Source organism: Haliotis rufescens, unplaced genomic scaffold (genome assembly GCF_023055435.1).
Source record: "Haliotis rufescens isolate VD_foot unplaced genomic scaffold, xgHalRufe1.0.p SCAF_15, whole genome shotgun sequence".
NCBI lineage: Eukaryota > Metazoa > Mollusca > Gastropoda > Lepetellida > Haliotidae > Haliotis > Haliotis rufescens.
The window spans coordinates 8252336-8278160 of NW_025963835.1; the positions used below are offsets into that span (position 1 = coordinate 8252336).

Below are 25825 nucleotides of genomic sequence, written 5' to 3' on the forward strand. Positions count from 1 at the left end.
GTTTGCAGCTGGTTACGAACAGCAGTGCCCATGGATTCCAAATGTGGAGGGTGCTGGTCTCTTGAATAGTAGCCCCCAGTCCAAATCCCTAGTCATGGGTGACGAAAACGGCATGCCATAGATCGGGTAACGAGATCGACCAGGCGGCTTGCAGAAGCTCTGCCCAGGCAGAGCAGAGCCAAAGTTCTGGTCCATATCGTGAGCCATTGCTCTGAAGACATCGGGAGGAGAAAACTGAAGAGACTGCGGTGTATCTCCGACCTTAAAGCCCGCACGCGTCGTGGTTGTCATCGTTCTTTGCTGGCCGTGGTCACAACCCATCGTCGACGTCGAGTGTGGAGGCGTAGATGAAGGAGCTGCTGTACTAGTTGACGGGCCATGGACCCCTGACGTAGTCGTATCCTTCTTGGTCGACGCCGTCGAGGCGAGGACCGCCGCCGTGATCTGGGCTATCAAAGCCGGGTCAATATGAAAGTGAGACGAGGTCGTCGTTCTGTCACTATCTTCACTACGACGCTGAACCCCCAAACTCTCCCTGCGAGAACGTCGCACGTCCCCGTGGGGACGAGGGCTACGATCTCTAACTGTAGAAGTACTACGATCCCCATCGTAGTTATCGTCCGAATTGTACATTCGACGACCACGATGACGATGAACGCCCTCGTGTCGTGTACTGTCTCTCGACGAGGCACTCATCCTGTCGTCCCGACTTGAACGGGAACGACTTCTGTGTCCACTGTTGTCCCGCACGACGTCCCTATCGTCTTTGGTAGAACGAGATGCGGACCGACTGGGGACCATAGTCCCCTCATGGTCCTCGTCACCACCCGGTCCCGTCGTAACGGGGGAGGCTGAGTGACGCTCTCGATCAACCGAATGACAGAAAGACCAGTCGTGCGGGTAGTATCATCAGCAGGCGAATGGTCACGTGTCTTGTCGAAAACTGAAGTTGACTGAGGCGGGTCTTTTTCAACTGATTTCTGAGGTGTGGTCGACTCGCCACCCACAGGGCCTGATGCGGAGGGTGCAGAGTCCAAGGATCCAACCGATGACCATCTCCGCTTGTAGCGCTGGTCAGCGGCCCGCTTCGCCAACGCACGAAGATACAAGTTAAAGTTTATTGAAGACAAGTTCTCACATTTTTTACAACGTTTATTCCACGAATACGTTGAAAACCCGTCCTTAATGATGCAGGAAGGACAATACTTGTGAGGGTCTACTTTAGACAGTTTTCGTTGACACGAGGCACAAATGCCCGACATATTGCCACGTGTAGAATCACTGTCAAACAGCGAAACACGCGTTGAACACAAACAATGGATTACCAAGGATTACATTCCAGGAGTCTACAGGTAAGACATATTATGACTTTATTAGAACAACTGTAGATAAGCGATAAGTACTAGTAGAATACAAACTAGCAGTCTACCGCGAAAGACTTTCTCGAGCGACCAGCGCAGAGGCGCGCTGAGAGATTTGTGACATGTCATAGGGAGGTGCGTGCGCAATCGGACGGAAACAAGTTTAATGTTTACATTCCAGCTTCTGGCTTCCTCTAAACGTGCGACTAGACGTGAGGGTATGAGAGATACCCATTTGTACGACTGAAAACAGACTAAAACAAATACATTGTTGCAAGGTGGGTTTTCTAAAACAATATTTAAGCTCATAGGCTTAATTAAAAAAAAATATGGTTGTGCAGCTGTAGCTGAAAAAATATCTAGTTCCAATACAAAATCATAGTGACCCCACCCCCCGAATATCAAATGATCGACCCCTACTCCTGCAACCTAACAGTGCTGAATGAGATTTCCCCTTCCCCACACTCACCACCCACTGTGCCGTCCTCCTCACCTGTCAGTGCTGAATGAGATTTCCCCTTCCCCACACTCACCACCCACTGTGCCATCCTCACCTGTCAGTGCTGAATGAGATTTCCCCTTCCCCACACTCACCACCCACTGTGCCGTCCTCCTCACCTGTCAGTACTGAATGCCACCCCGAGGACCTTGACCCCATGGTTGTCATCATAGTCATAGTCGTCCTCTAGTTGTTGGTCCACCTGGTAGGGAGCCACCTTCAGCCAGTTGTACAGCTTGCGACTACAGGCCTGCACACAAATATGGGAGAAACATGTATATGAGTAGAAGTATTTGCTTTGTTTATGTACATACTGATTGCACCAGGAGAAACACTTAATGCTTTCTTCTTGTCTTTTTGATTGCATTCCATTTCTCCAGTTCTACATTCTAACTGTGCATTATATTATCGTTTTGAAATTACAGAAAAAAAAAGGTTCAGCAAGATCTTACAGATACACATCACATGGAACAAAATAGATCACAGTGCATTGAAATATATCATCCCTACTGCTGCCTTAGAATTATGCACGCACGCATGCAGGCACACTTAGCTGTTAATAGCTAAGGTGCTGAAACATATTCTTCAAATGTGCAGAATCAAGAGTTACATTCCTTTCACAAACCAATGTTTTCTGATACAACTGGGCAAGTTCATTCCTAGTCATTCCCATGGGTAATTAATGTGGGTCTAAAGCAAATTGAAAGAAATATTTTACCAATATGTCAGGGGGAGGAGAATTGGCTTCACACATTGTACCTATGATGGGAATTGAACCTGGGGGTTTGATATGACAAGCCAGCATATAAAAAACAATTAGGGTACCCCAACAGCCCCAATAAGACCAGAGCACTGTACCTTGACAATACCATCCTTGGACTCGGCGAGAAGCTTGGTCCTCAGTTCCTTCTCCATCTGTGGGTACAGGATCTTGGTGAGGGCACGTTTCAGGGCTTCACTCCTCTGGATGTTCCACTGCTGAACCAAGTGGCTGAACTCATCCTAGGATACAAAACAAACCTCAGCATAACATTTGTCATGCCTGTGAAAAACATCCAACAAGTCATTAATACCATCATGCAATAATTCCACATAAAGGTCGTCCTTACTTTGTAATAGAGCTGGCGGACTTCTTCAAAGTATGTACTGACACTGCTGCCCTCCTCATCAATGGAAATAGACAATGTCAGCAGCCCTTCCTCCTCCGCCTGTCAAACAACATCACTGTGTTTTGGTATCACATAAAACATGACAGACTCTTTTGTATTTCTTCATAAACAGTGTCCAACCCAGACCGCGCGATTGCGCGATCCACGCTAAAAAAAATCAAATCGCCCCTAAAAAAAACTCAAAGCGCGATCTGTCGCGCACAGTAATTTCTTGTACAGTCACTTACTTTATCAGCTGTTTATCCCTACCTTTAGATTCAATACTCACTAAATCTTTTATCAATTACCAAAGAAAGACAGTACACAGCAAACATTGTAAACAACTGTCAAAAACCGATCGATAATAACCGGAAGTTCAAACAAGAGTTATACGTCCCTTGGGTTGCTGAATAAATTATCGACAGGATTTGCATTGGAAACGAAATTTAATTTACCGGTACTTTAGTAGAAAGTGTATCAAAACTTTGATCAAAATTGTGTTGTATTTTGGTGTTTAGTAATCAAAAACCTTTGACAAGATGTTAAAAGACAAATAAATATTCTATATTGAATAGTTCTAGAAGTATTTTTGAGCATTTTAGTTCGTTTTAGTTTCGTTTCTGAAATCACACAATATGAATCGCCGACTTTCATTGCAGACGATCTTTTGAATAGTGAAAATGTCTCACCAAAACAAAAACATTACAGACTTTTTTAATCAAAATAGATGTTCTAAAAAAGACAATGATGAAACCACAGTCACTGTAATGACTTCTCAAACTGAAGGGGAAATCGATCCCGGTCCTAGTGATTCTAAAAAGCAGTTCTTTATTCTGATCTGTTACACTTTTATATGATGATGTTCCAGTACATAATACAAAATAAGACATTTTTGAAGAAAGCAGTTATCCCCCCCTACTTTTTCAAAATCCCCCCTATTTTCTACATGATGGGGGGACAAGTCTCCCTTGAATTTCAATTCTGGGTTGGACACTGCATAAACATATTTTCTTTTGTGTAAAATCCTAAAGCCCCCAAAAAACAAAAAAACACTTCTTCAAGAAGTTCTGTGAGAATGTTACCATGTGTAACACTGTAAGTTAAGCTTGCTGTACTTCATGCAAAGAAATTAGTAGTGAACACATAATATTAGCATTTGGTGGAATAAAACAAACTCATACTTCTCAGATATATTTTACTGATTGGAGTATTCCCATTATCAATATAGATATCCTGACACAACAGTATGCAATATTCCTTCTTGCTTTGATCATAGAACAGTGCATAACAATGTATAACATTTGTCCCAGCATGATCCCTTACTACTCGTCACCTTTTCCTATGATCGCCTGCAGACAGGTGACAAATCGATCCAAATTTGAGAGGATGGATGTGATGGGCAGTCATGAACTGTTATGTTAGGATAAGTTTATTCATAAGGGGAATACTATGATTACAGGTAAGCCTGGGTCTGAAATTACTTTGCAACTGGAGGTACTCAGAAGATCAGGAACCATCGGTACTTAGTTAAGGCCAACATTATATATAAAGAAAGACAAAACATGCAGGACTCCAAATCCTGACTTTCATGCGAATTCAGTCAAGCATGGGCATAAACATGTAACCTGAGCGCAACCCGATTGTTAAAGTATTTTAGATATATTCCTGCAGCTGTTTTCAACAGTTGGAAGGAAGAAACGTTAACGGTGTAACCAAATATGACTATTGACGTCGGTAACGGCACAGCGCATGTACTGGGCAAAGGGAGATGTCCCTGTGTCACAAGGCCTGACAATGATAGTCGGCGCTAGTGAAGGTGTGAACCGACTGTCCAGACAATATCCCACATCAAGTCAAGGTGTACATTTGCACAGGGCCCATTTCCCAACTTGATCTAAGCAGCATATTCCCTGGGATCTGGTGTTTAGTTATTGTGACAAAAAATTGTCACCACATCATATCAGTGGCAAACAATGGCCTCAGCATTTGTAACTCATTGAAGTAGCAATAATGAATACAACTCAATGGAAACTCACTTGGGTAATTAATGCAATAAAGAGGTACCGGTACTTCTTAATAGCTTGCAAGCATTACTTCTCCCTAAAGAACACACTTACCTGAGTAAGTCGCAGGAACTGTTCATCTCGGAGGTCCTTCACTGGCTTATTGCGAACATACTTCAGAGTGTAGCAACTGTGTCCCTCATCAATTTCCTTGCGACACAAATGAAAAGCACTAGGTATAGAATAATACTTTGATATCCCTGGACACATAATCAACAAAACAACCATTCTCTATGATGTCTCTCCTGTTTGTCCAAGGCAGATTACATACAAGTGTTTCTACTTATACTGAACCAAATAATGCCACTTTTATTAAAATAATGTTGACATTAAAATATTTTCTGCACATGGGTGAAAAGATACATCAGTGCATCATGAGTTTTCATGTCACAATAAGATACACGATACGTTTTTCCTCTGTATCAATACAATACAATACACTTGCTGAAATAAATTACCTACTACTCGTTTAATGACCTCCAGCACTATTGTCAGTCAAAATTGCACAATGTTGTACTGTATATCGCTGTGTATAAGATGATGAGTTTTTTTGTACCTAGAATTAGGGGGCTTTCAAGGGGATCGTCTTATACACAGGGTTAAAGACATTACCGTGAGCATGTAACACCGCAAATACCACGCAACAAATCCGTACTGAAGTCGGCAAAATAATCACGTAATTCCACTGTATGGTTATAAAAAGTGTTCATTTTGTATCTGGACTTAGGTTTGTAATCTATTTATTATTTTTATTCAAAATTTCATCCAATATTGTTTACATTAATTTCGGCGAAATTGTATGTGAAGTGATCGGAAGATTGCATAACTCACCATTATTTACAGCAACCACTGTCACCACTATTGATGCCTTTAAACGAACTTTAGTGGATAGAGAATGGATACATATATCATAAATGCCATAAATTGACTCGCTGAAAGTCATACTTGTTGTAGTTTGACTAGTATATGTCAACATAAAGTTTTTGCTATTGTGAGCAGGGGAGCATCAACAGTGAAATTATTCCATACGAACAAATATCTGGCAATAGCGATCAGCTGTACCAGAGTGCTATGCTTATGGTTATTAATTTATTTCAAATGTATATAGTGAAGCTGCAACTAAAATAACATGATAATGGAATAAATTATTCCTGATAAAATAATAGTTTAAGATACAATTCTTCTGATCACTGTATCAAAATTTGTTCAAGTTATATCATTGGGTAATTTTTAACGGAATCCCTGGTAGATTCCGAGAAACGTGTGCACTGCTGATTGTTGCTTCAGGGTTAGATTACGAGACAATACACATGGTAATCTTAATCTCTGCATATAAAACAATGCCTATCAGCAGAGGAAATAAAATTTAATCGGTAAATCATCATGTAGAGTGATGTTTTATCTCAAATTTGAAATTTGTATTGACCAAGTTTAATTGTTGTCATCTGTTCCTTTCCCTGAATTCGCTGAAGGGATACGATGTAATCTTTCTATTGCAAATGTGGGGATTGTGTATGCACTGGTGACGTGCTTCATTCCGATTCACTTTACAGACAGAGTAAATAAATTCATCGATTTTGAAGGCCTTATATGTGGGGTCGCTTTATAGACGTCGATACTGAGTAATTAGCATTTCAAGTTCACAACTAAAATGAGTAAAATCTAAATATATTTTACATTTGTATACTTATCCTGCATTACTCCGTATTGCATTTAGTGCTGTCTTTTGACAGAGAGACGAACTGTGTGAGATCCAGCTGCTGAAGAAAAGTTGTCCCAACCAGTACAGGAAGCAGCGCCCTCTCACAGTCAGCACGTGACCCGGAAGTCATGACGTCACGTCAAAACACATAACTGCTTTACACATAACATCTGAAACTTCGTGGGGAGGCAGCTTAGGGAAGGGAGGGCACTAATTCGTAATGCAGGATAAGTATACAAATGTAAAAAATATTTAGATTTTACTAAATTCTTTAACTTATCCTGCATTACTCCGTATTGCATCTTTATCAGACAGCATGGCCGGTGGGCATACCTTCAGATGTGATCCATAATAAACCCTCGTCAGGGTCCGATGAATCCGCACCGCATACAAGTGATGACCTCAACATCTACGACCATTCCTGTCTTCAGGAAACAAAAGTCGATGCAAAAACGAAACACTTGAATAGGTGACAGAAATAGAATGAGGCGGGTAGCCAAAAACTAAAACTGACCTAAGAGCGAAAGCGGAACACCAGAGAGCCGTCCTGTCTGGGGTGATAAACACCAGAGAGGTCGACGGGCCCCGCTCGGGTATCGGAGAATCAGTGGCGTCGGTGATAGGTGACCTTCTGGGCTACAACCAGGGACCAAAACTGTGAACGCCGGCGACATCTTCCAAGGCTATATCACGGAGGTAGTGGTTGGCGAAGGCGGTGTGAGATTGCCAAGAACAGGCTTCCATGAGCGACTGGATGGAACAGTTATACTGTGAAGAGCCCTGGTAAATGCGATCGTCCTGATCTCATGTGGGTTGATAGCTTTGGGGGAGGGTCCAATCCTACGGCTTCATAAGCTTTGAGGATTACCACGCGGAGCCACAGTATTCTGGTTGACCAACGACTGCGACGAAGGGGAGACCGGCAGAAAAAAGGTGTTTCCTAGACTTGCGGCAGGCTTTAGATCGTCGTAGAAAACCTTCAGTGCCCTTACTGGGCATAATAACGCTCCTCCTCATCATCGGCACCCACAATGGACGAGGGGAGAATGAATGATCTATCAGGCTGTCCTGAGAGTCCACGGTCCACGATGAACGGCGCCCTGAGTACCGCATTCGAACCGGACACGGGAGACGTCGAGGACCTGGAGCTCATTGACTCGAGCGGCAGTAGCAAAAACCAGTAGCAACACTGTCTTCTTCCTTAAGTCGTAGAAGGAAGACAAGTGGAGTGGTTCGAAGGGAGCCGTCTGAAGGGCCTTTAAGACCACATTCAGATCCAACGCAGGTGGTCTGAACTTGGCCTTCTGGTCTTCAAGACGGAACGAGCGCAGCCAGGCCTGTAGTTCGGGAATTTTCGTCATTCTCCGATCGTCCGGGATGGCAAGAACAGAGTTGATGGCGACCGGGTATGTGGGGGTGGTAGTGCCCTTCAACCGACGGGTGCTGCGCAAGTACAGAAGGAACTTAGCCAGGAACTGCGGTGATGCTGTCATCGGATCCTGGTGTTTGTCTGAACAAAATGCCTGGAACGAGCATCATTTATCATCATACAGTCCCCGTGTAGATGGACGGTGGGCTGAAGCAATAGCCTTGGCCGCTCTAGCCGAATAGCCCTTGGCTCATGGGGCTTTCTGCAGATGTGCCAGGCGTGCAGACAGGTGTTAGGGTGTGGCAACCGACTGTGTGGATGGAGCAGAAGGTTGGACCACACCAGAAATTCCAGGGGTTGTGTCTGGCAATGTTTCTGAGGTTGATAAATCAACTTCTGGCCGGCCACCAAGGCGCGACCAAAATCAGTGTCAGGTGCCGAGTGGCCTGGATCTTAGAAGAACCGTGGGAGGGAGAACCGGAGGCGGAAATGCGTACGAGTGTAATCCTGCGGCCGGATCCGGCACCGGTGAAATGTAAGGCGACAGCTGGCAGTTCAGAGATGTGGCCAACAGATTGATGTTTGGGTGTCGACCGTTTGACATAGTCCAGCGAAGACCTCTGGGTGGAGCTTCCACTCGGTGGGAGCTACCTAGTTAGGCCTGGACAGCCTGTGCCAGAACATGCTCTCAACCTGGTGAGTGCAAGACGAGCTCCTTTTTCTTAAAGTACAGGTCCAGGCTGACCACCAAGTCGAGGAAGTGGAGGGTCTGGTTTAGCAGTTGGTTGGTGTCATCGTACAGCTTACGAGTCGTAACTCGATGTGCCGACGAGACAAGGGCTGCCGCTTTAGCCGAATATCCTTTCTTCCTTAACGAGGTCTTAAGCAAACCCAGGCACGAAGCTAGAAGTTTTTTAACCCCGGATGCAAGTCGTCGGTGTGAGGATGAAGAAGGAGGTCGTCTCGATCTGGCAATGGGAACGGTGGCTGATCGATGATCTGAAGAAGTTCCGGGAACCACGTTCTGGCCGGCCAATAAGGCGCGACCAAAAGCAGACGTAGGTTGGCCGTTTGACGAACTTTCTCGAGTATCGATGGTAACAGCACCGTTGGTGGAAACACATAAGCATCTAGACTTCCACGATATCGCTTGAGCATCGTGGTACCATGCCCGTGGGTCTGGAACCGGTGACACGAATCGAGGTAGGGGGTTGTTGTACCGGGTTGCGAAGAGATCTACTTGGGGCAACTAGAGTCGATCTGTCAGCAGTTGAAAGACTGTCAGATGGATCATCCACTCCGTGGGAGATGGGAGACGGGAGATGGTCTCGACAGGGTGTCGGCTATCACATTCTTGGCCCCGGGATGTGATTGGCACATACACCCATGTCCAAGTCGTCGACGAGGCGGAAGAACCTGAATGTCCGGTCCAGAAGGGCCGCCGACCGAGTCGTTCCCTGTTTGTTGACGCAGTGGACGACTGTGGAGTTGTCCGACTGTATCATCAGCCGTTTCCGACGGAGTCCAAGTTTCCAGAACTCGACCGCCCGGATCACTGCTTCCATCTCGATGTAGTTGATGTGGAGGACCTTTTCTTCTGGCGACCACAGCCCGACCGCTTGGTCGTGCCCGAAGTGCGCTCGTCAGCCTTCCAATGACGCGTCTACGAATAGGTGTAGTTTGAACAGAGGCTCGCTCATAAAGACGCCTTCGCAAACGTTCGACGGCTGAAGCCACCACTCCAGATGACAACGTAGCTGCGCCGGAAGTGGAACCAGGTTGGGAAACTCCAGGTGGGCGTACAGCAATCTCTGCAGCGGACGAAGGTGAAGACGACCCAGGCGAGTCAGGTCTTGGGCCGATGTCAACAGACCGAGGACTTCCTGCCACGTGTGCACCGACGTCGGGGCATGAAGAAGTCTCGGAACGCTGCTGACAATCTTGTCCCAACGGTCTTGAGGTACCTTGACCAGATTGACTCCCGTCTGGAAGCGTATCCCGATGTACTGTAGATCCCGAGTTGGTACCAAGTCCGACTTTTGAAGGTTGACGATCCACCCGAGGTACTCAGGGTGGTCGCTAACTCTCCTTGAAGGGCTTCTGTGAACTGGTGAACTTGGAGCCCGTTGTCTAGGTAGAAGGCGACCCTGATCGCCTGCCGATGGAGCCATTCTACGACCATCTTCATGATCCGTGTGAAAATGCACGGGGCCGTAGAAATTCCAAACAGGAGGGCCGCCCACTGGTAATGAATACCTTGGTATTCGAATCGGAGGTACTTCTGGAACTCGGAAGCTATTGGTACATGTAGATACGCATCCTGAAGGTCTATCGAGACGAGGAAGTCGTTCGGTAATATCATCCGACACAGAGAGCTGAGGGATATCATGGTGAATGTGTCCTGCGGGTAGTATCATCAGCAGGCAAACGGTCACATGTCTTGTCGAAAACAGAAGTTGACTGAGGCGGGTCTTTATCAACTGATTTCTTGGGTGTGGCCGACTCGCCACCCACAGGGCCAGATGTAGAGGGTGCAGAGTCCAAGGATCCACCCAATGACCTTCTCTGCTTGTAGCGCTGGTCAGTAGCCCGCTTCGCCAACGCACGAAGATACAAGTTAAAGTTTATAGAAGACAAGTGCTCACATTCTTTACAACGTTTATCCCACGAACACGTTTAAAACCTGTCCTTAATTATGCAGGAAGGACAATACTTGTGAGGATCTACTTTAGACAGTTTTCTTTGACACGAGGCACAAATGCCCGACATGTTGCCATGTGTATAACCAAGTCAAACAGTGAAACACTTGTTGAACACAAACAATGGATTACCAAGGATTACATTCCAGGAGTCTACAGGTAAGACATATTATTATTACTTTATTAGAACAACTGTAGACACACGATAAGTACTAGTAGAATACAAACTTGCAGTCTATCGCGAAAGTCTTTCTCGAGCGACCAGCTCAGAGGCGCGCTAAGAGATTTGTGACAGATTATTGGGAGGTGCGTGCGCAACCCGACGGAAACAAGTTTAATGTTTACATTCCAGCTTCTGGCTTCCTTTTAAACGTGCGACTAGAAGTGAGGGTATGAGAGATACCCATTTGTACGACTGAAAACAGACTAAAACATAGCATTTTCAATATGGCCGCTGTAGCCACAGAAACTGGCATTCAAACCTCTTGAACAAAGTCAGGTGTGATCATTTGTTGGAACAAGCATGTTTGTGGACAGTTTCAGTGTCATTGGTCCAGTGGTTTGTGACCAGATGATGTTTCAGTTGCAAGGAAATGCATCTTGAGAGAATTTGGGAACATTGTCAATATGTGCAAAAAGTCAAATAAAGGTCCATTTATTTCTTAAATCGCTAAAAAGGATCTTTTGAGCCCAACTACTAACTACACATATACCACCTTGCATTACATTTAGAAGGAAAATGGCTGGGTCATGGCCATACAAAGTTTCAGTTTCCAGTATGGTCAAAACGCAAAGGTCAAACGCAAGCTCCAAATTTAAAGCTTTTAAACCTAAAACAAATGAAACAAATGTGAGCCCCACTAATAAATACACATATACCAAACTTCATTAACTTTTGGACAAGTTAGCTGTGTAATGTCCATTAAAAGGCTTTTCAATATTGCTGCGGTGGAGGCCATAGTGAAAATCAGATTCAAATCTCTTGAACAAATTGGGGTGCCATCATTTGTGGCAATAAGTATGTGAAGTTTCAACTTCAATGGTCCATTGGTTTATGAGGATATGTTTACGACGGACGACAGACGACGGACGACAACGGACATGCCAACAGGCCATGACGTAAGCTCACTTGACTTTCAGTCAGGTGAGCTACAAGTTAGATACTAGCACAAAAAGAGTACCTTCATTCCTTTCTTTGATGGCACAACAATAAGCTTGGCTCTCTCACTGTATGTCTGTCGAACACTCTGTCTCACCAGTGGATCATGTGCAATCTGCATGGCAACCATGTGGCGAGCCCCCATCAATACATCTTCCTCCGTGGCAAATTGACTGATGAAGACAGACAAGAGTTGCTAATAGGCTCCAACTCAATATGAAAGACAGGCAGATCATCAGGCAACATTTGTCATCTAGTTATCACCCCTCTTTATATATACACTTACATATATTTTATATTACTTCCAGCCTTGTGTGTGTGACTCACCTACAAACATAATCCTTGGCCATCTCGGATGGTTCTATTGGACATTGGTCAACTTCATGACGCTGATAATTGTCTCGTAAATTCTCCCCGAACTGTTCTGGAGTCAGGCCAAAGTGACTGGCAAGGTCACCTGAAACAAGACATGTTTGTTGTACACTTGATATTGCAGAGACTACCCTGGCTGTGTCATGGAAGTCCATCCCCAACCAACCATATACTACAGTAAAAGTTCAGCGACTCACCTAGCTTGGCATCTTGGCATATGGAGTAGCCACTCTTGCGACTGGCTTGTTTGATCATTTCTGGCGGAGCTTCCTCAGGGTCCTGTTCTCCTCGCTCTGCAGCATTCTCCTCATTCTGCTTGCGCTTCTCTGCATTGCGCATTTTCACTATATCATGTCCGTAGTAGAGACTGAAGTGTTGGTAAACATCCCTCAGCTCCTCCATTGTCTGGACATTCTTCACTCTAGCAAACACACTACTGTATTAGCATTATCTCAAATACTGCCACTGGAAGAATAGTGGAACACAATAATTTTCTGTTACATCATTTTAAATCACAAAGATGAGGAAAAGAAGTTCACACAAATACTAGTCATACTCCATGTTTTCTAAACATAATTTATCAACTGGTGTAATAGGCATGGATGGGTTTCAAAACACTAATTAGCAAATCAGTGAGTATTGGTTTGACGTGAGTAACCAAGTAACTTCCAGGTATAACGAGAGATGTAGCTGACTACTTACCTTCAATATCTTCCTGACACAATCAATACCTAGCATTGAGAACTGTTCACCCCCTCCTCGTACCAGACTTAGAGACTGTAGCCTCCAACAGGACATTACCAGTATGCCAAAAGGGTCTACCATTTTTTCAACCCAGCATATCAAAACATAAGATAACCTCCACAATGTTCTATTACCTGTCAATGTCGTCATCTGTCAATGGCCGCACGCTAGACTCCAGGAGTTTCTCAGGATCAGAATTTTCTTCAAACTGATAGTTCTGCATTTTCTCAAATAGACGCATCAAGTTCTTTTTCCTGGTGACTAACTGTGTCCACTGAAAATACAACAACAATGAAAAAAATCACTTTGATATTGTTTCGTTTGCAAATGCTTCAATTTTATCTGGTTTTCATGGCAGCCATGGATCAGAATTCTGTGATCAATTTCCAGAGATGTCACTGCTTGGATCATATACCTTTATGTCCAAAATATATCCCCCCCCCCCCCCCCAAACACTTACCTTCTCATCATAGTGCCATACTTTCCACAGATCGTTTATGTTCAGCTCAGGCTCGACATACTCTTTGCGGTAGAAAGCAATGAATGGAACCTGGAAGAAAGACATGTTACCTTCAGTAAACTAGTTAGGGGTGTGAATTATTAAAAAAATGGTCTGACCAGAAAGCAATCTTTGAAGCTGGAACTCCTTCCCATGGACTGAGACAACAGTCATAGAGATAAGATTGCTGTTCAGTAGGAATGGAACACAGCTGTATACAAATTCAAATAAAATCAAGCACAAATGAATCAGGAAGTTCCCCCATCAAGCAGAAGGTCTGCATCTATTCAAGTCACAGATGTCACCCACCTCAAGCCTCTGGTTTCTCATGAAATTGATGGCATCTCTGATCTTGTTAATCATGTTGGGACCCCGGCGGTTAGTGCCCCCAAGATGACTGCTCTGTTCCTGGTCTAGGTATGGCTGGCAGAACAACACAAGAGACAGTAAGGACACCATCATCAGTAAATGCACTGATAGCAAAATTACCCCTCAAGCTCACTTGAACTTTGTGAAATCATAAAAATATAGATGAATTCCATTTCAATTAAAGAATAACATCACAACAAACATGCCCTTGTGTTTCTGATGGCATCACTGGTTGTGGCAAGATCTGGGAGATATGGGCCACTACCAGTGGACTGAAAGGTACAGTGACATCCAGTGCAAGCACCAAGTAACACTCATTAAATGCATGCTAATGGGTGAAAATAATCACTCAATTCAAATCAGATCAGTATTCTGTGAACACTTCGTATTTTGACATCTGATAGGATTGTTTCTGCCACTATGGTTGTAAGACCACTGCCACTGTGAGACGAACCTGTGTGGAGGTACACCTTGTGGTGAAGGCCTGCTTATAGATCCACTCAGCCTCCTCCTCCAACTCTCCCTCCTCTGTCTGACGGACAGGGATCTGCCGCAACTGTAACACAATCACCTGTCAGACATACCTACATCACTGCATCATGTTCCATACAATTTCATCACACTGAAAGCTTCTCAAATCTAATCTACACAAAACATAATGTTAACCCAGGGAGAAACATACTTGCCAAGCTTCAGCTCCCTCAGTCTGGCAATTTCAGAGATGGTTACAGAGGTCATAAATATACAGTGGAGGGTTGACAAACAGACCATGACAACGCACTTGACTTCCAGTCAGGTTAGCAAAAACTTGAATTTTTTTGCACAAATTGTATAGTAATATACTTATCCTATCTCACACTATGCTTATCTTCTTTTTTCTTCAATCCTATGTGGAAACGTGATTGTTTCCAGCTTCTAAGACAAAAACATCAACCCAAACACACCCAAACATCTCTAACCGCAAATCCTGTAAGGCGATCCACAGCTGAAGCCGTTCACGGTTGCTGCAACTTGTCAGCAATCTAGAGGAGAACAGGCTCAGTGTCTTTGCATTCGAAACAGTCTACCAAGGCGGATGGAGATGAGTGGGGATCCAAACCACAAGGTTGTGGAGTAGGTTGAATCGTTACTGAGACTGAATAAGAGGGCCCATTGGGGGCCAAGCGAGAGGAAACTGTTCGCATGAGGTAGCTGAGAGTCCTGAGCGTTGTAGAAAAGCCATGGAGACTGCCTGAACAAACAAAGTCGAATGAAGGTTTCCCACCCTGCTACTGGTCTCGGTGATCCCAACTAGTAGGGAGGATCAGTGCACGAGATACTGCATTAACCCAACTGGAAGGAGTATGATCTGGAGATTTGTGAACCGACTAGGATTGAACGGTGACTTTCCTGATCCAAGTCTGGTGAAGAACGTTGATCCTTATGGGAGAAGTTCGAAGGTGGTCTGTTGTTGGGCAAAACTCCCAGCAGGTCTCGGGTAGTAAGTATCCCATCCATGTGGCCGATCCACATAGCAACTAGCGCGGAGAGTCCTAATAGCTGTAGTTATCCATCTTGAGAGCAGGAACGCTGATCCCTATCCTTAGAAGTTGAACGTCTATCCCGTGATCCTGAGAACGACGATCAAGAGCGTTCCGATGGGTAGGCTTGGAGTGAGCGATAGACCTGTCATCCCTCAAACGATCCTCTGAAGGAGTTTACGTGCTGAATCCACAAGCCAGATCTTAAGAAGAGTATGTCCAATAGATACAGTGTTAATGGGATCTGCTGTCGTACTTCATAACTTGAGTTCGGAGTTTATGCCGGGACAAAAATCAAAACAGACCAAACATCGTCGTGGGGTGGAGACTGAGGAGTGGTCATAGGGTCGTGATTCGAGACATCGTCAGTAAGAAAACTGTCAGAGACAGTGTCGTCCATGACTGATAATACCGTTTCGTCTATATGAGCTCAAGGCACGGCTTCAGTTTTCTTTGAGGATTTTCACGATCCTTTGCCTTGGATTTACGGTTCATCCTCCTCCTACAACAGCAGGCTTTTCCAACGAATGACTTTCAGCACACCTGGAGTCAAAGGAGCACTGACCACGGCAATCCCAACAAAGAGTGTGAGGGTCAAACGTGGAATATGTGCATCTGCAGCTGGAACATGTCAGTCATAGCTTGTCCTTTTTCGCCAAGTTTCAGACCACAAATCATGTGCCCCCCAAAATGCTAATTATATTCTCCAGGTCCAACAAACACTTCCACAAAAAGTGGTGATTAGAAAGAGAATGAGTTGGTAGAGACACACGTGGTCAAATCATGGAAGGTTACCATGCACAAGAGCACCTAATTGACCCAGTTGTTGGTCGTAACGATAGAGATGGTGGGGTGTGTTTGGGTGAATTCTTTTGTTTTAGAAGCTGGAAACACGGTTCAAGCACATTTCCACATAGGATCCAAGAAGAAAGAAGATTTGCATAGAGTGAGATACAATAAGTTTCAAGTTTTAATCTCTTCTAATAATGTTATTGACTGTGTAAATACAGCTGACCAACCTGGAATCTCTCTGGCATGTCTGTAGTTCGAATCTGGTTGTCCGTATCTGTGAAGTGGCCTCGCTCGAGCTCACTTGGCTCAAACACCTGAAAACCCAACATGACATTTGTACAGGGGAAATGTAAAGAAAATCTCTACAAGTACATTCTAAAATTGATTTTAATCAGAATGGTCATAATTGTGGATGTGTATTCATTATCTTTTACTTTCAGGTAATGTTGACCTTCCATATACATCAGAGAACCATACTGAGGGCATACAATATGTCCATACTTCAAATATGCTCTTCTTGCTGGCCTTCTTCCGAGGTTTCTTGACCCGGATCCTGGTTTCGCCATCCTCTCCCTCAATCTCATCCTCCTCCTCATACTGAAACAAACACCTAAATGAAGCCAACACATGCTGGTCAACATGGAATCACTACCAGTACATATGAGTTCTCAGTTCACACAGATTATGGCACACATGATCCTTTCAATGACAACCTTCCATTGTTTGGGACTGCTATTGAGGGTTCATTTAATAATACTGCAACAAAAGAGATGCTAAAATCGAAATCAAATTCAATTCACGCATTAGGGAAACCAAGAAAAAACAAACATTGGTACAGATAGCCATCTGTCTGCTACTATTCACTTAAATTGATAAATATATGTGCACTTTCCTGACACTAATATTCCACTAACGGTCAGTGTTAACATGATCAATGGACCCCAGCTACCATCAAGCATGTTAAGTAGTGGAAACCTCAAAACAAGGGGTCTTATTATTTTTCTAAACATGTGCAAACCATATCCAATCAAACAGTTTCAACATCATAATATTAATTTTGATCATTTCAACAACAGCATACAAAGGTGAACCTACCACTTCTTCTTCCATATCCTCTTCATCCTCTTCCTCACCATACTGAGCAAACTCTTCAAAGTCAAAATCTACACCAAATATGTCCTGGGCTGCCTGTAATGCTCTGCAATGTTACACCATCCACATTTCAGAAAGTTGCTTAAAGAAACATAACTTGAACATGTCACACATACCCTTGTGTTTCACTATAACCGGAGAACTCTTGTACACACAGGTATGTTTCTTAACACATCATGGTTTCGTTTGTTGTTTAATGCCTCACTCAGCAATATTACAGCTATATGCCGACGACCTGTAAATAAGACGACCGGGCAAACCAGTGACTGATATAATGAATGTCTCACATTGTCAGTACGATGGCACACAATCAACCAAGTCACCTAGTCTGACCACTGGATTCATTTAGTTGCCTCACAGGCTTCTTGGGACCTATTCTAACCCCACAGAACAGGGATTTATCCAGGGTTTTAAACTAAGTGCCCATGGCACGGAAATTAGAAGAAAAGAAATTGTGATATTTTTCAGAATCAGATCTTTTACTATTCTTATTTTAATAAATTCTGAGATAATGAGAAATTTTTTCTGTCATCTGCTACAGTGATGAGTGAGTGAGTGAGTGAGTGAGTGAGTGAGTGAGTGAGTGAGTGAGTGAGTGAGTGAGCGAGCGAGCATGGTTTTACGCCGCTTTTAGCAATATTCCAGCAATATAGCGGCGGGGGACACCAGAAATGGGCTTCACACATTGTACCCATGTCGGGAATCGAACCTGGGTCTTCGGCGTGACAAGTGAACGCTTTAACCACTAGGCTACCGACCGCCCCTCATCTGCTACAGACTTGGGGCTGAACACTGAAATAGACATTGCGAACTGAAATCTATAAAGGGAGGAGAGTTTCTGGCTACTAGCTTTTACAATGCAGTGTAAAGAGGTGTAAGATCAGAAATACATGTAGGGTTTTCAACTAAAGTACTCACGGAAATGAAAAAAAAACCACGTGCATGTGATTTGTCAGTGGTTAGTGATTTGTGAGTGGCATTGTGGGATAGTGAATCATTGTCAAAATATCAGAACGTAAAAGTAACATATTCCCTTCTCAAACAACAACTTACATGTCATTATTATCATGTACATAAACATAGCTGTTATTTTATTGTTGTTTTGATCACTTTTTTCCAGGCTAATTTGCATAATGCCTATAGCCTGTTTCTGCCATGTCAATTTGGACTTTATTTTTGAATGATGAAAGTGCCTACAAAGTACCTCCTGTAAAGTACATTTTATATTGAGCACTGAGATAAAACTAGCAAATCCAGACTAGTACTTTTCCAGTTGTTTTGTTATTTCGTATTTACATCTACGTAATGCTTTGTGTCGATTATTAAATCCAGCAAAACAGGTTTTTTTCATTTCCATGAGTACTTTAGTAAATTTTGGCAGTTACACGGAAGAAAAGATTATCCTCTATTTCTTTTGTTTGTTTGTTTGTTGTGTAACGCCACACTCAGCAATGTTACAGCTATATGACGGCGATCTGTAAATAATCGAGTCGGGACCACACAATCCAGTGATTGACAACATGAGCTGTGATCCACGCATTTGGGATACGATGACATGCATCAACCAAGTCAGCGAGCCTTCCCACCCAATCCCTTTGGTTGCTTCTTACAACAAGCATAGTCACCTGTTACGACAAGCATGGGTTGCTGAAGACCTATTCTACCCCGGATCTTCACGGGTCTCCTCCATTTCTAAAAAAAAAGGGGGGGGGGGCTCGTCCTTTATTTATAAACTGTGGGCCATGTTTACAAAGCAACCAAGAGGTGCAAATAAAGTATGATACGATATGTTGTGAATCCTACAAACTAATGCACAGCCAGATATACCACTAAACGGGTTGAAAACGGCTTTATTCTTCATGCAACACTTCAGCTAAAATTGACTTACGAGTCACTGTGAATAATATGTTTCTTCTTCTTGCCTTTACTTATTGGTTTGCCTTCCTCATCAACAATGAAGTCATCAACATCTGTCAAATAGAAAACAGCAGAACATTATCATCTGAAAGAAAATCAGCAAGATGACCCTGTCAGAAATATCCCTGTCCTTAGTAGCACTGTGGTAGTACCATTGTACATGTATGAATATCATTTGATTACATGTGTCATGTACACTTCATAAAAGAACCAACGACAAATAAAACCCACTTGCAACAAGGGATATTAAAACACCATACTGCTGGTCTCACAAGATACACTGGACACTACAGTGGTGGACACACTGATTTCAGTTTCTGGATACCTGATTCTTCCTCCTCTTCTTCATCCAGATTGCCAAATTCGTTTGTTTCTTCAGTCTCCCGTGGAGCCACTGAGCGTCTTTCCTCCATGTCATCCCCATCATCATCCCCTCGTCCCTCAAACAGCTCGTCTTCTATCATGTGCTTTCCATCCTCCTCACCATCTCCTTCCTTGTCGCTGTCTTCATCAGACATCACACGGATACGCTTCAACTTTTGCTGCACACACAAGACATTCTAAATAACATCAATGTCTTCAAAACATTTCAAGACTACTTAAAACAGTAGAGCCTTTATAATACATGTCAAAATACAATAAATAAGTACAAACAGTGAACAATGGTAGTGAACTACCTACCTCTGATCCAAACAGTTTGCAAGTGAACAGGTTCAATAGATTAATTCAAATATTTAAGTAAAACTCTGAGAAGCCCACATCAGAATGATACTGTACCTTTCTTTTGACCTTGATACCAAGATTTTCTTCGATCAAATCATAGTCATCATCCGAAAGCTGGTCATCTAGCTGGTCATCAGAGTCATGTTTACGTTTGCCGGCCTGTCCGTCACCTTCATCTCCACTTTCCTCGTCCCCTTCCTCTTCTACATCTTCATTTATGAAGTCCTTCATCTCTTCAGCAATTAATCGCTCATCTATGTCAAATGACATAGATATGTAAAGATCAACCAAATCATAAATGGGAGAACATAAACATACACTCTTCTGGTGACAAACGTATTCCTATTTGCCCACCCACCACTGGCTTCAGTTAAATATTCATTTACTATACCATCAAATATTAATTACAATTGATACAACTTACAAAGTTTTACAAATCAGCATATCCACTGATATTGTCTCAACCTACCAACTGACCTGATTACAGAAATAGTAAATTACATGTTGGCACATAGAGTCATCCTACCATCCAAATCTTCATCATCTTCTTCATCATCAGATATCCTAGCTCTTGATTTCTTTTTCTCTTTCTTCTTTTTGACAACTTTGATTTCTGATTCAGAGTCATCTCCCGAGGATGACCCCCCCTCTGACACTTCAGCTTCATGTTCCAGGAAACCCGACATTGTTGCTATTTACAGGTTGATGGCATGCACAGAAAATTCACACTGGTCTGGAAACAAGAAGAAATAAAACAAATAAATTCACAGGATGTTAATTACAATGTATTGCAAATATAGTTGAACACCAGTTGGCACATAAAAGTATCTGCCCATGAGGCTCTGCAGCTAACAATCAGGAATGGCTCAGTAGCAGGCCAAATGACACTGACCTCTTCAATATGGTGGTCAAGGCCGCCAAATTCTGAAACTCAACATCACTTTGCATTTCTGTACGTAATTTTAATTACATTCTTGATGTGACAAACAAAATATCAGACTCAAAACATTAATATATACTTTCTACAAATTAGTAACTGGATACTATCCTGCATCACTACCTAAATGCTTCTACTGCTGTTCTTCGACTAGGAGACGGAGCTGTGAGGGGTCTGTCTACAACCACTTATCACCAAACCCTGTCATAGCATGCATGTGATTGCGACTCGTTTTCATTAGAAGGCAGAAATATTCATCAGAAATGTGCAAAATTGACTCCTTGTTACCAAATATTGAATTTGTTGTTTACCGCTGCACTCAACAATATTGCATCTCTATTATAGCGGCCTTTTTAAAAATCAAGTCTGAACCAGACAACACAGGGACTGAAATTGGGTGTTACCGATTAATGTCATAAGGGTACAATGACACATAATCAAGCAAGTCATCCAGTCTGCCCACTTGATCCATTAAGTCACCCCTTACAACCAACATAGATTGCTGGGGACCCCTTCTAACCCAGAACCACAAGGGTTGTTACCAATTACTAAGAATACACCAGATAAACACCTTGCTTAAATAAAACTTAGACAAGACACAAAGGGTTGAGATTTTACAACCAGATTTACCCACTTTTTTTTGCAAACATGCATAACCTGTATACATTGTGAAAATACATACAAAGTAAATAGCGTGCATTTATGAGTAGTTTTGGCATCTTTCCAAGGCAATGGCGTTAACAGACCATTAAAGTCCAGTTTCCACCATTGCCGAACGAGGCTGGAATTTCCAGGTTCGATCGTAGTGCCAGCACTGACTAATACGAGTTGTCCCTTCTATGTCCCTCCAATTGACAAATCAGATTCCATTTCTCATTTCACTTGCATTTGCTTCAAACAAAATGGCAGCACCCAGTCAAGACGATTTAATCGACAATCAAGATGTATTTTGTAATAAACCTGGTCTTACCTCGCAATGTGCATCAAATCACTTGACCATCTTGGTCAAAAACATGAAAAGATTTGGAAAATATCTGATCGCGTGCAGTGGCTGTACACATGCTTTGCAAATCCTGCAGTCTACCAAAACCTGCACATTAAAATCCATGTCGTTTACAAACCGGATGTCTAGTTTGTTACACGATTTTGATTGCATTCTGCATAGACTCGTTAGTACAGCCAAAATGTAACTCCGGAATTCCTGTCTAGTTTGACAAGGGGGGAAAACTGGACTTTTATAGTTTTAACTCCCTTGCCTCGGGAAGATGAGTCTGGGGGAAATATTGGTTTGTGTCCAATACTGTGCTATATTGATGAAAGCATTTCTCAATCATTGTAACGAATAAAATATGTGAATGTGATACCAGAGACTATAGAAAATGTAATTATTATAACATGAGAGTTGTGCGTGGTCATGTGGCACAAAACTTTGGTGACTAAAGTTGCAGTTAGTTGAATGGAAGTTCTATTTCCCACTCATAGCAGGGATTTATCTAAACCTGTTCAGAGGCCCAGCATCTGCAGCAAATGTCATTAATAGTTCCCAATGTGGAACCAACAGTGTCCTAATTCAGGTTACAATGTATTAATATATATAAAAAAAAATAAAAAAATTATGGCTTTTTAGAAGAAATCTGTATTCACATATATCAAGACCAATAAACAGGAACAGGTTTTAATGCTTTGTTTTTTGGTTGTTGCATTAAATATAATCTCAAAATACCTCTGAGATCTTAAGAAAATGTTAACTTAAAAAAAACAAAAAAACATTTGTGAACAAAATACTGATTTTTTATCCTAATTTGGCAGCCAGGAACACTTAGTTAAGAATCCTGCATAGTTTTACCAAAATCAAAGTGAGTACAACAGTAAACTTCAAACCCAAGAAAGCAGTATACCGGACACCTTCCGCTTTTAAGATATTAAGAGATGTGTATGAGCTCCTTTCTTAGAAACAGTTCCTCAGTTATTCAGATGTCATGTTTTGTCACCCAGCACAATGGCTTGAATTGAATGCTTTCATATGTAAATGAAATGTTTGCTTATCAAAGTTAACACAAAATACTACATGTTTATTGAAATGTGGCTTCGATGGATGTCTCTTATGAGGTTGTCGCACGCCATTTATTGAACTTTTATTTTCAAGTACTTTTTTGAAGTTGTATTGAATTTTCAATGTTTATGGATTGCTTTCATATTCCATTTCAAGGGTTAATTATCATCGGATCATAGGTTTTTGAACGGCCATGTTTATCGGGATTACTCGGGCTATAACAGGGGGTGTAGCATCATAAAGACATTGTAAATACTCAGGTGATGGCTTGTTTTTGAGAGAAAGTTATCTTTTATAAGTGAATGAGATGTTTCTGCAGCATCCAAAAACCCATTACATGGAGATATATTAAACCATACAAATGCAAGCCAAGTCACTTTTTTCTTCTTATTTTGCTCTTAATTGCCTGATTTTTCAGACAGTTACAATGTCATGTATGGCTATATTAGTAGCAAAACTAGCATCAAATAAACTTGGCGGAAAGTTGTTCGTTATAATGCATGTGACCACTGTAATTTAAAAAAAATGACGATAATTGATCAGTACAAGCCCAAGTCCTATCACCTACCCACTAATGCTAACATGGCCAGCAGTCTAGTTGCTCTGTAGACCTAACCTTGCCATGTTGATATATTTCAAATAATGTAAACTTTCCAATCTCTTCATATTTTTTATTTGATTTGGTGAAAACAACACCCGTTTAATGGTACATTTCTGTTTTCCTGTTTTATTCCGTCACACAATAGCCTACAACATAGCATTGTTGACTTTATGAACACTAATTTGACTGAATACGATTACACATGTCTTATTTCTGTTCATAAGACATTCCATAATACAGTGATACTACAGCCAGTTTTCTCTTATGTTCGTAAATTAACCATTCATGTGTAAATTCAGCTGTTAGTTGCGTTGTTCTTTCAGCAACAATTTCCAAATAGACATCTTCAGCCACAAGTAAAAAGTTACCAAAATTGCAACTCTCAATGCGGTACAGTTACCATTGACCAAACAAATGTCTTCTTATCCGCCCTACATTGTTCACATATCTCACGATAGCTTCATATCACATCATGATAATAATAGTGCTGTTGTTTTCAAAAACATGTGAAGGAAAATAAAGCCATCACCTTTCGGAACAGGAAGCGTCACTTGTTTGCGCAGTAATAGAAACGAACCATTACCATTGGCTGTAAATGCAACGTAAGGGAGATAACCCATGTCATACCACTTCGAACATATTAAATTATTTTATTAGAACATTTAAAATTTTACCATGCATTAGTCTTACGTCGCTGAAAACAGGTGGATCTGGGAGACAATGTTGTTTCACTTGGTATGAACACAGAAAACACCATGGAACGGAACGTCAGCAAAAATTTGGCGAAATAAAGTTTGATAACATATATGGAGACATTTATAGATCTTTTACAGTTCTTATATACGAGGGTGCAAATCCCATTTTGGTACGTGCTGAACCATTTTATGTGGTATTCCGTGTCTCACAGTGCAGTACACTGGATGCCATATTCATACGGTACGCGAAACGCCAATATGTCAATTTTAGTCGGCAACTCAATTCGATATATCTCCGATGTTTTCATACACTCATACACTCAATATACATTTCAAACATTCATTCATTATACCAGGGAGTCTATATAGTCTTTGTATAAGTCTACCTTATGATACATTTCAAACATTCATTATACATTTCAAACTTCCGTTCATTATACCAGAGACCATATAATGTGTCGCAGTTCTAACAGCATCAACACTAAAATGTACATAGTCACTAAAAACCACAGAGAGATCAAAGTTTCTGGTCCATGTGTGTATCGATTCGCTTTTTTGGGGTACGCCTACCGTAAGCGTCGTCCAGTTGATTAGGTACGAGTGGGCATGGTTATCCAACATGTGTGTACGACTCCGCTATAAAAGCTGAGTATACGGATCTCCGTGGGTACGGATTGTCCAGTTCCCATTACAAGACAGGGTGAAGGGCCCTACAGACGTATTGTTGGAAATAAAAACTTACGAGTGAATCAGTTATGATTATTTGTACAGTATAGCTATTAATATAAATATCACTTTCATGCCAGAACAATTTTGATGAGTTAATTAGCATTACTAGAGTATATATAGTTCAATCCAATTGTAAAGTAGAAGTATTAAGTAACACGTAATATGCGAACTAATTATCTAACTTTGGACTCACATCGAGTAAGTCACTGTAAAGTGACAGTGCCAACGATTGTAGGTACTTACAATTCCTTTGACACATGGAGCCGCTGTTATTGGTCTTGAACTATCCAACTTTAGTAGCTAACAACGACGCACGCACGCACGCACGCACATGCACACACGAGGTGTGGTGGGATCAGGCTATATCGGTACCGCGTCGATGTTTGGCATGGCTAAAATGGCAAAATTATATTAAAATGGCAACGGATTTCGTAAATTATTCGGTATAACCACTGTACATACGGAAACCAGAATCCACCATTAAACCATACATTAGTTATCGTACATGTTACTTGTGGAGTTTAAACAGCTTTCAATCCACCATTCTCCGATTCTGTTATAATGATTAACAAATGTTACTTTTCATGATTCGACATCCTCACAAAACATTTACTAATTTTCATGATATTTCTTCTTAAACATTGATTTATTAATATGACAATAATAATCAAATCGTTTGCCAAATCACTTCCCAGCTTCTCTTTACATCTATGTAAAATAAA

At 42.1% G+C, this 25825-nt stretch overlaps 1 protein-coding gene across 2 annotated transcripts in view; it reads right to left on the reverse strand.

Moving 5' to 3' along the window:
* LOC124125456 (transcription elongation factor SPT6-like) overlaps positions 1-24267 on the reverse strand; it is a 47856-nt gene extending 23589 nt beyond the window's left edge. Inside the window, exons 1-19 of one of the 2 annotated variants that reach the window (XM_048396106.1) lie at positions 24209-24267; positions 20615-20821; positions 20143-20342; positions 19691-19907; positions 19337-19418; positions 17392-17494; positions 16798-16893; positions 16524-16610; positions 14439-14540; positions 13925-14038; positions 13577-13666; positions 13251-13390; positions 12570-12793; positions 12328-12457; positions 12023-12173; positions 5126-5221; positions 2970-3068; positions 2719-2862; positions 1980-2110 (exon numbers count right to left, since the gene is read on the reverse strand). In XM_048396106.1, the coding sequence (XP_048252063.1) occupies positions 1980-2110; positions 2719-2862; positions 2970-3068; positions 5126-5221; positions 12023-12173; positions 12328-12457; positions 12570-12793; positions 13251-13390; positions 13577-13666; positions 13925-14038; positions 14439-14540; positions 16524-16610; positions 16798-16893; positions 17392-17494; positions 19337-19418; positions 19691-19907; positions 20143-20342; positions 20615-20774 (2366 nt within the window). In that variant the 5' untranslated portion in view covers positions 20775-20821; positions 24209-24267. The other variant, XM_048396107.1, reaches the window with a different exon arrangement.
* Between the last annotated feature and the right edge of the window lie 1558 nt (positions 24268-25825).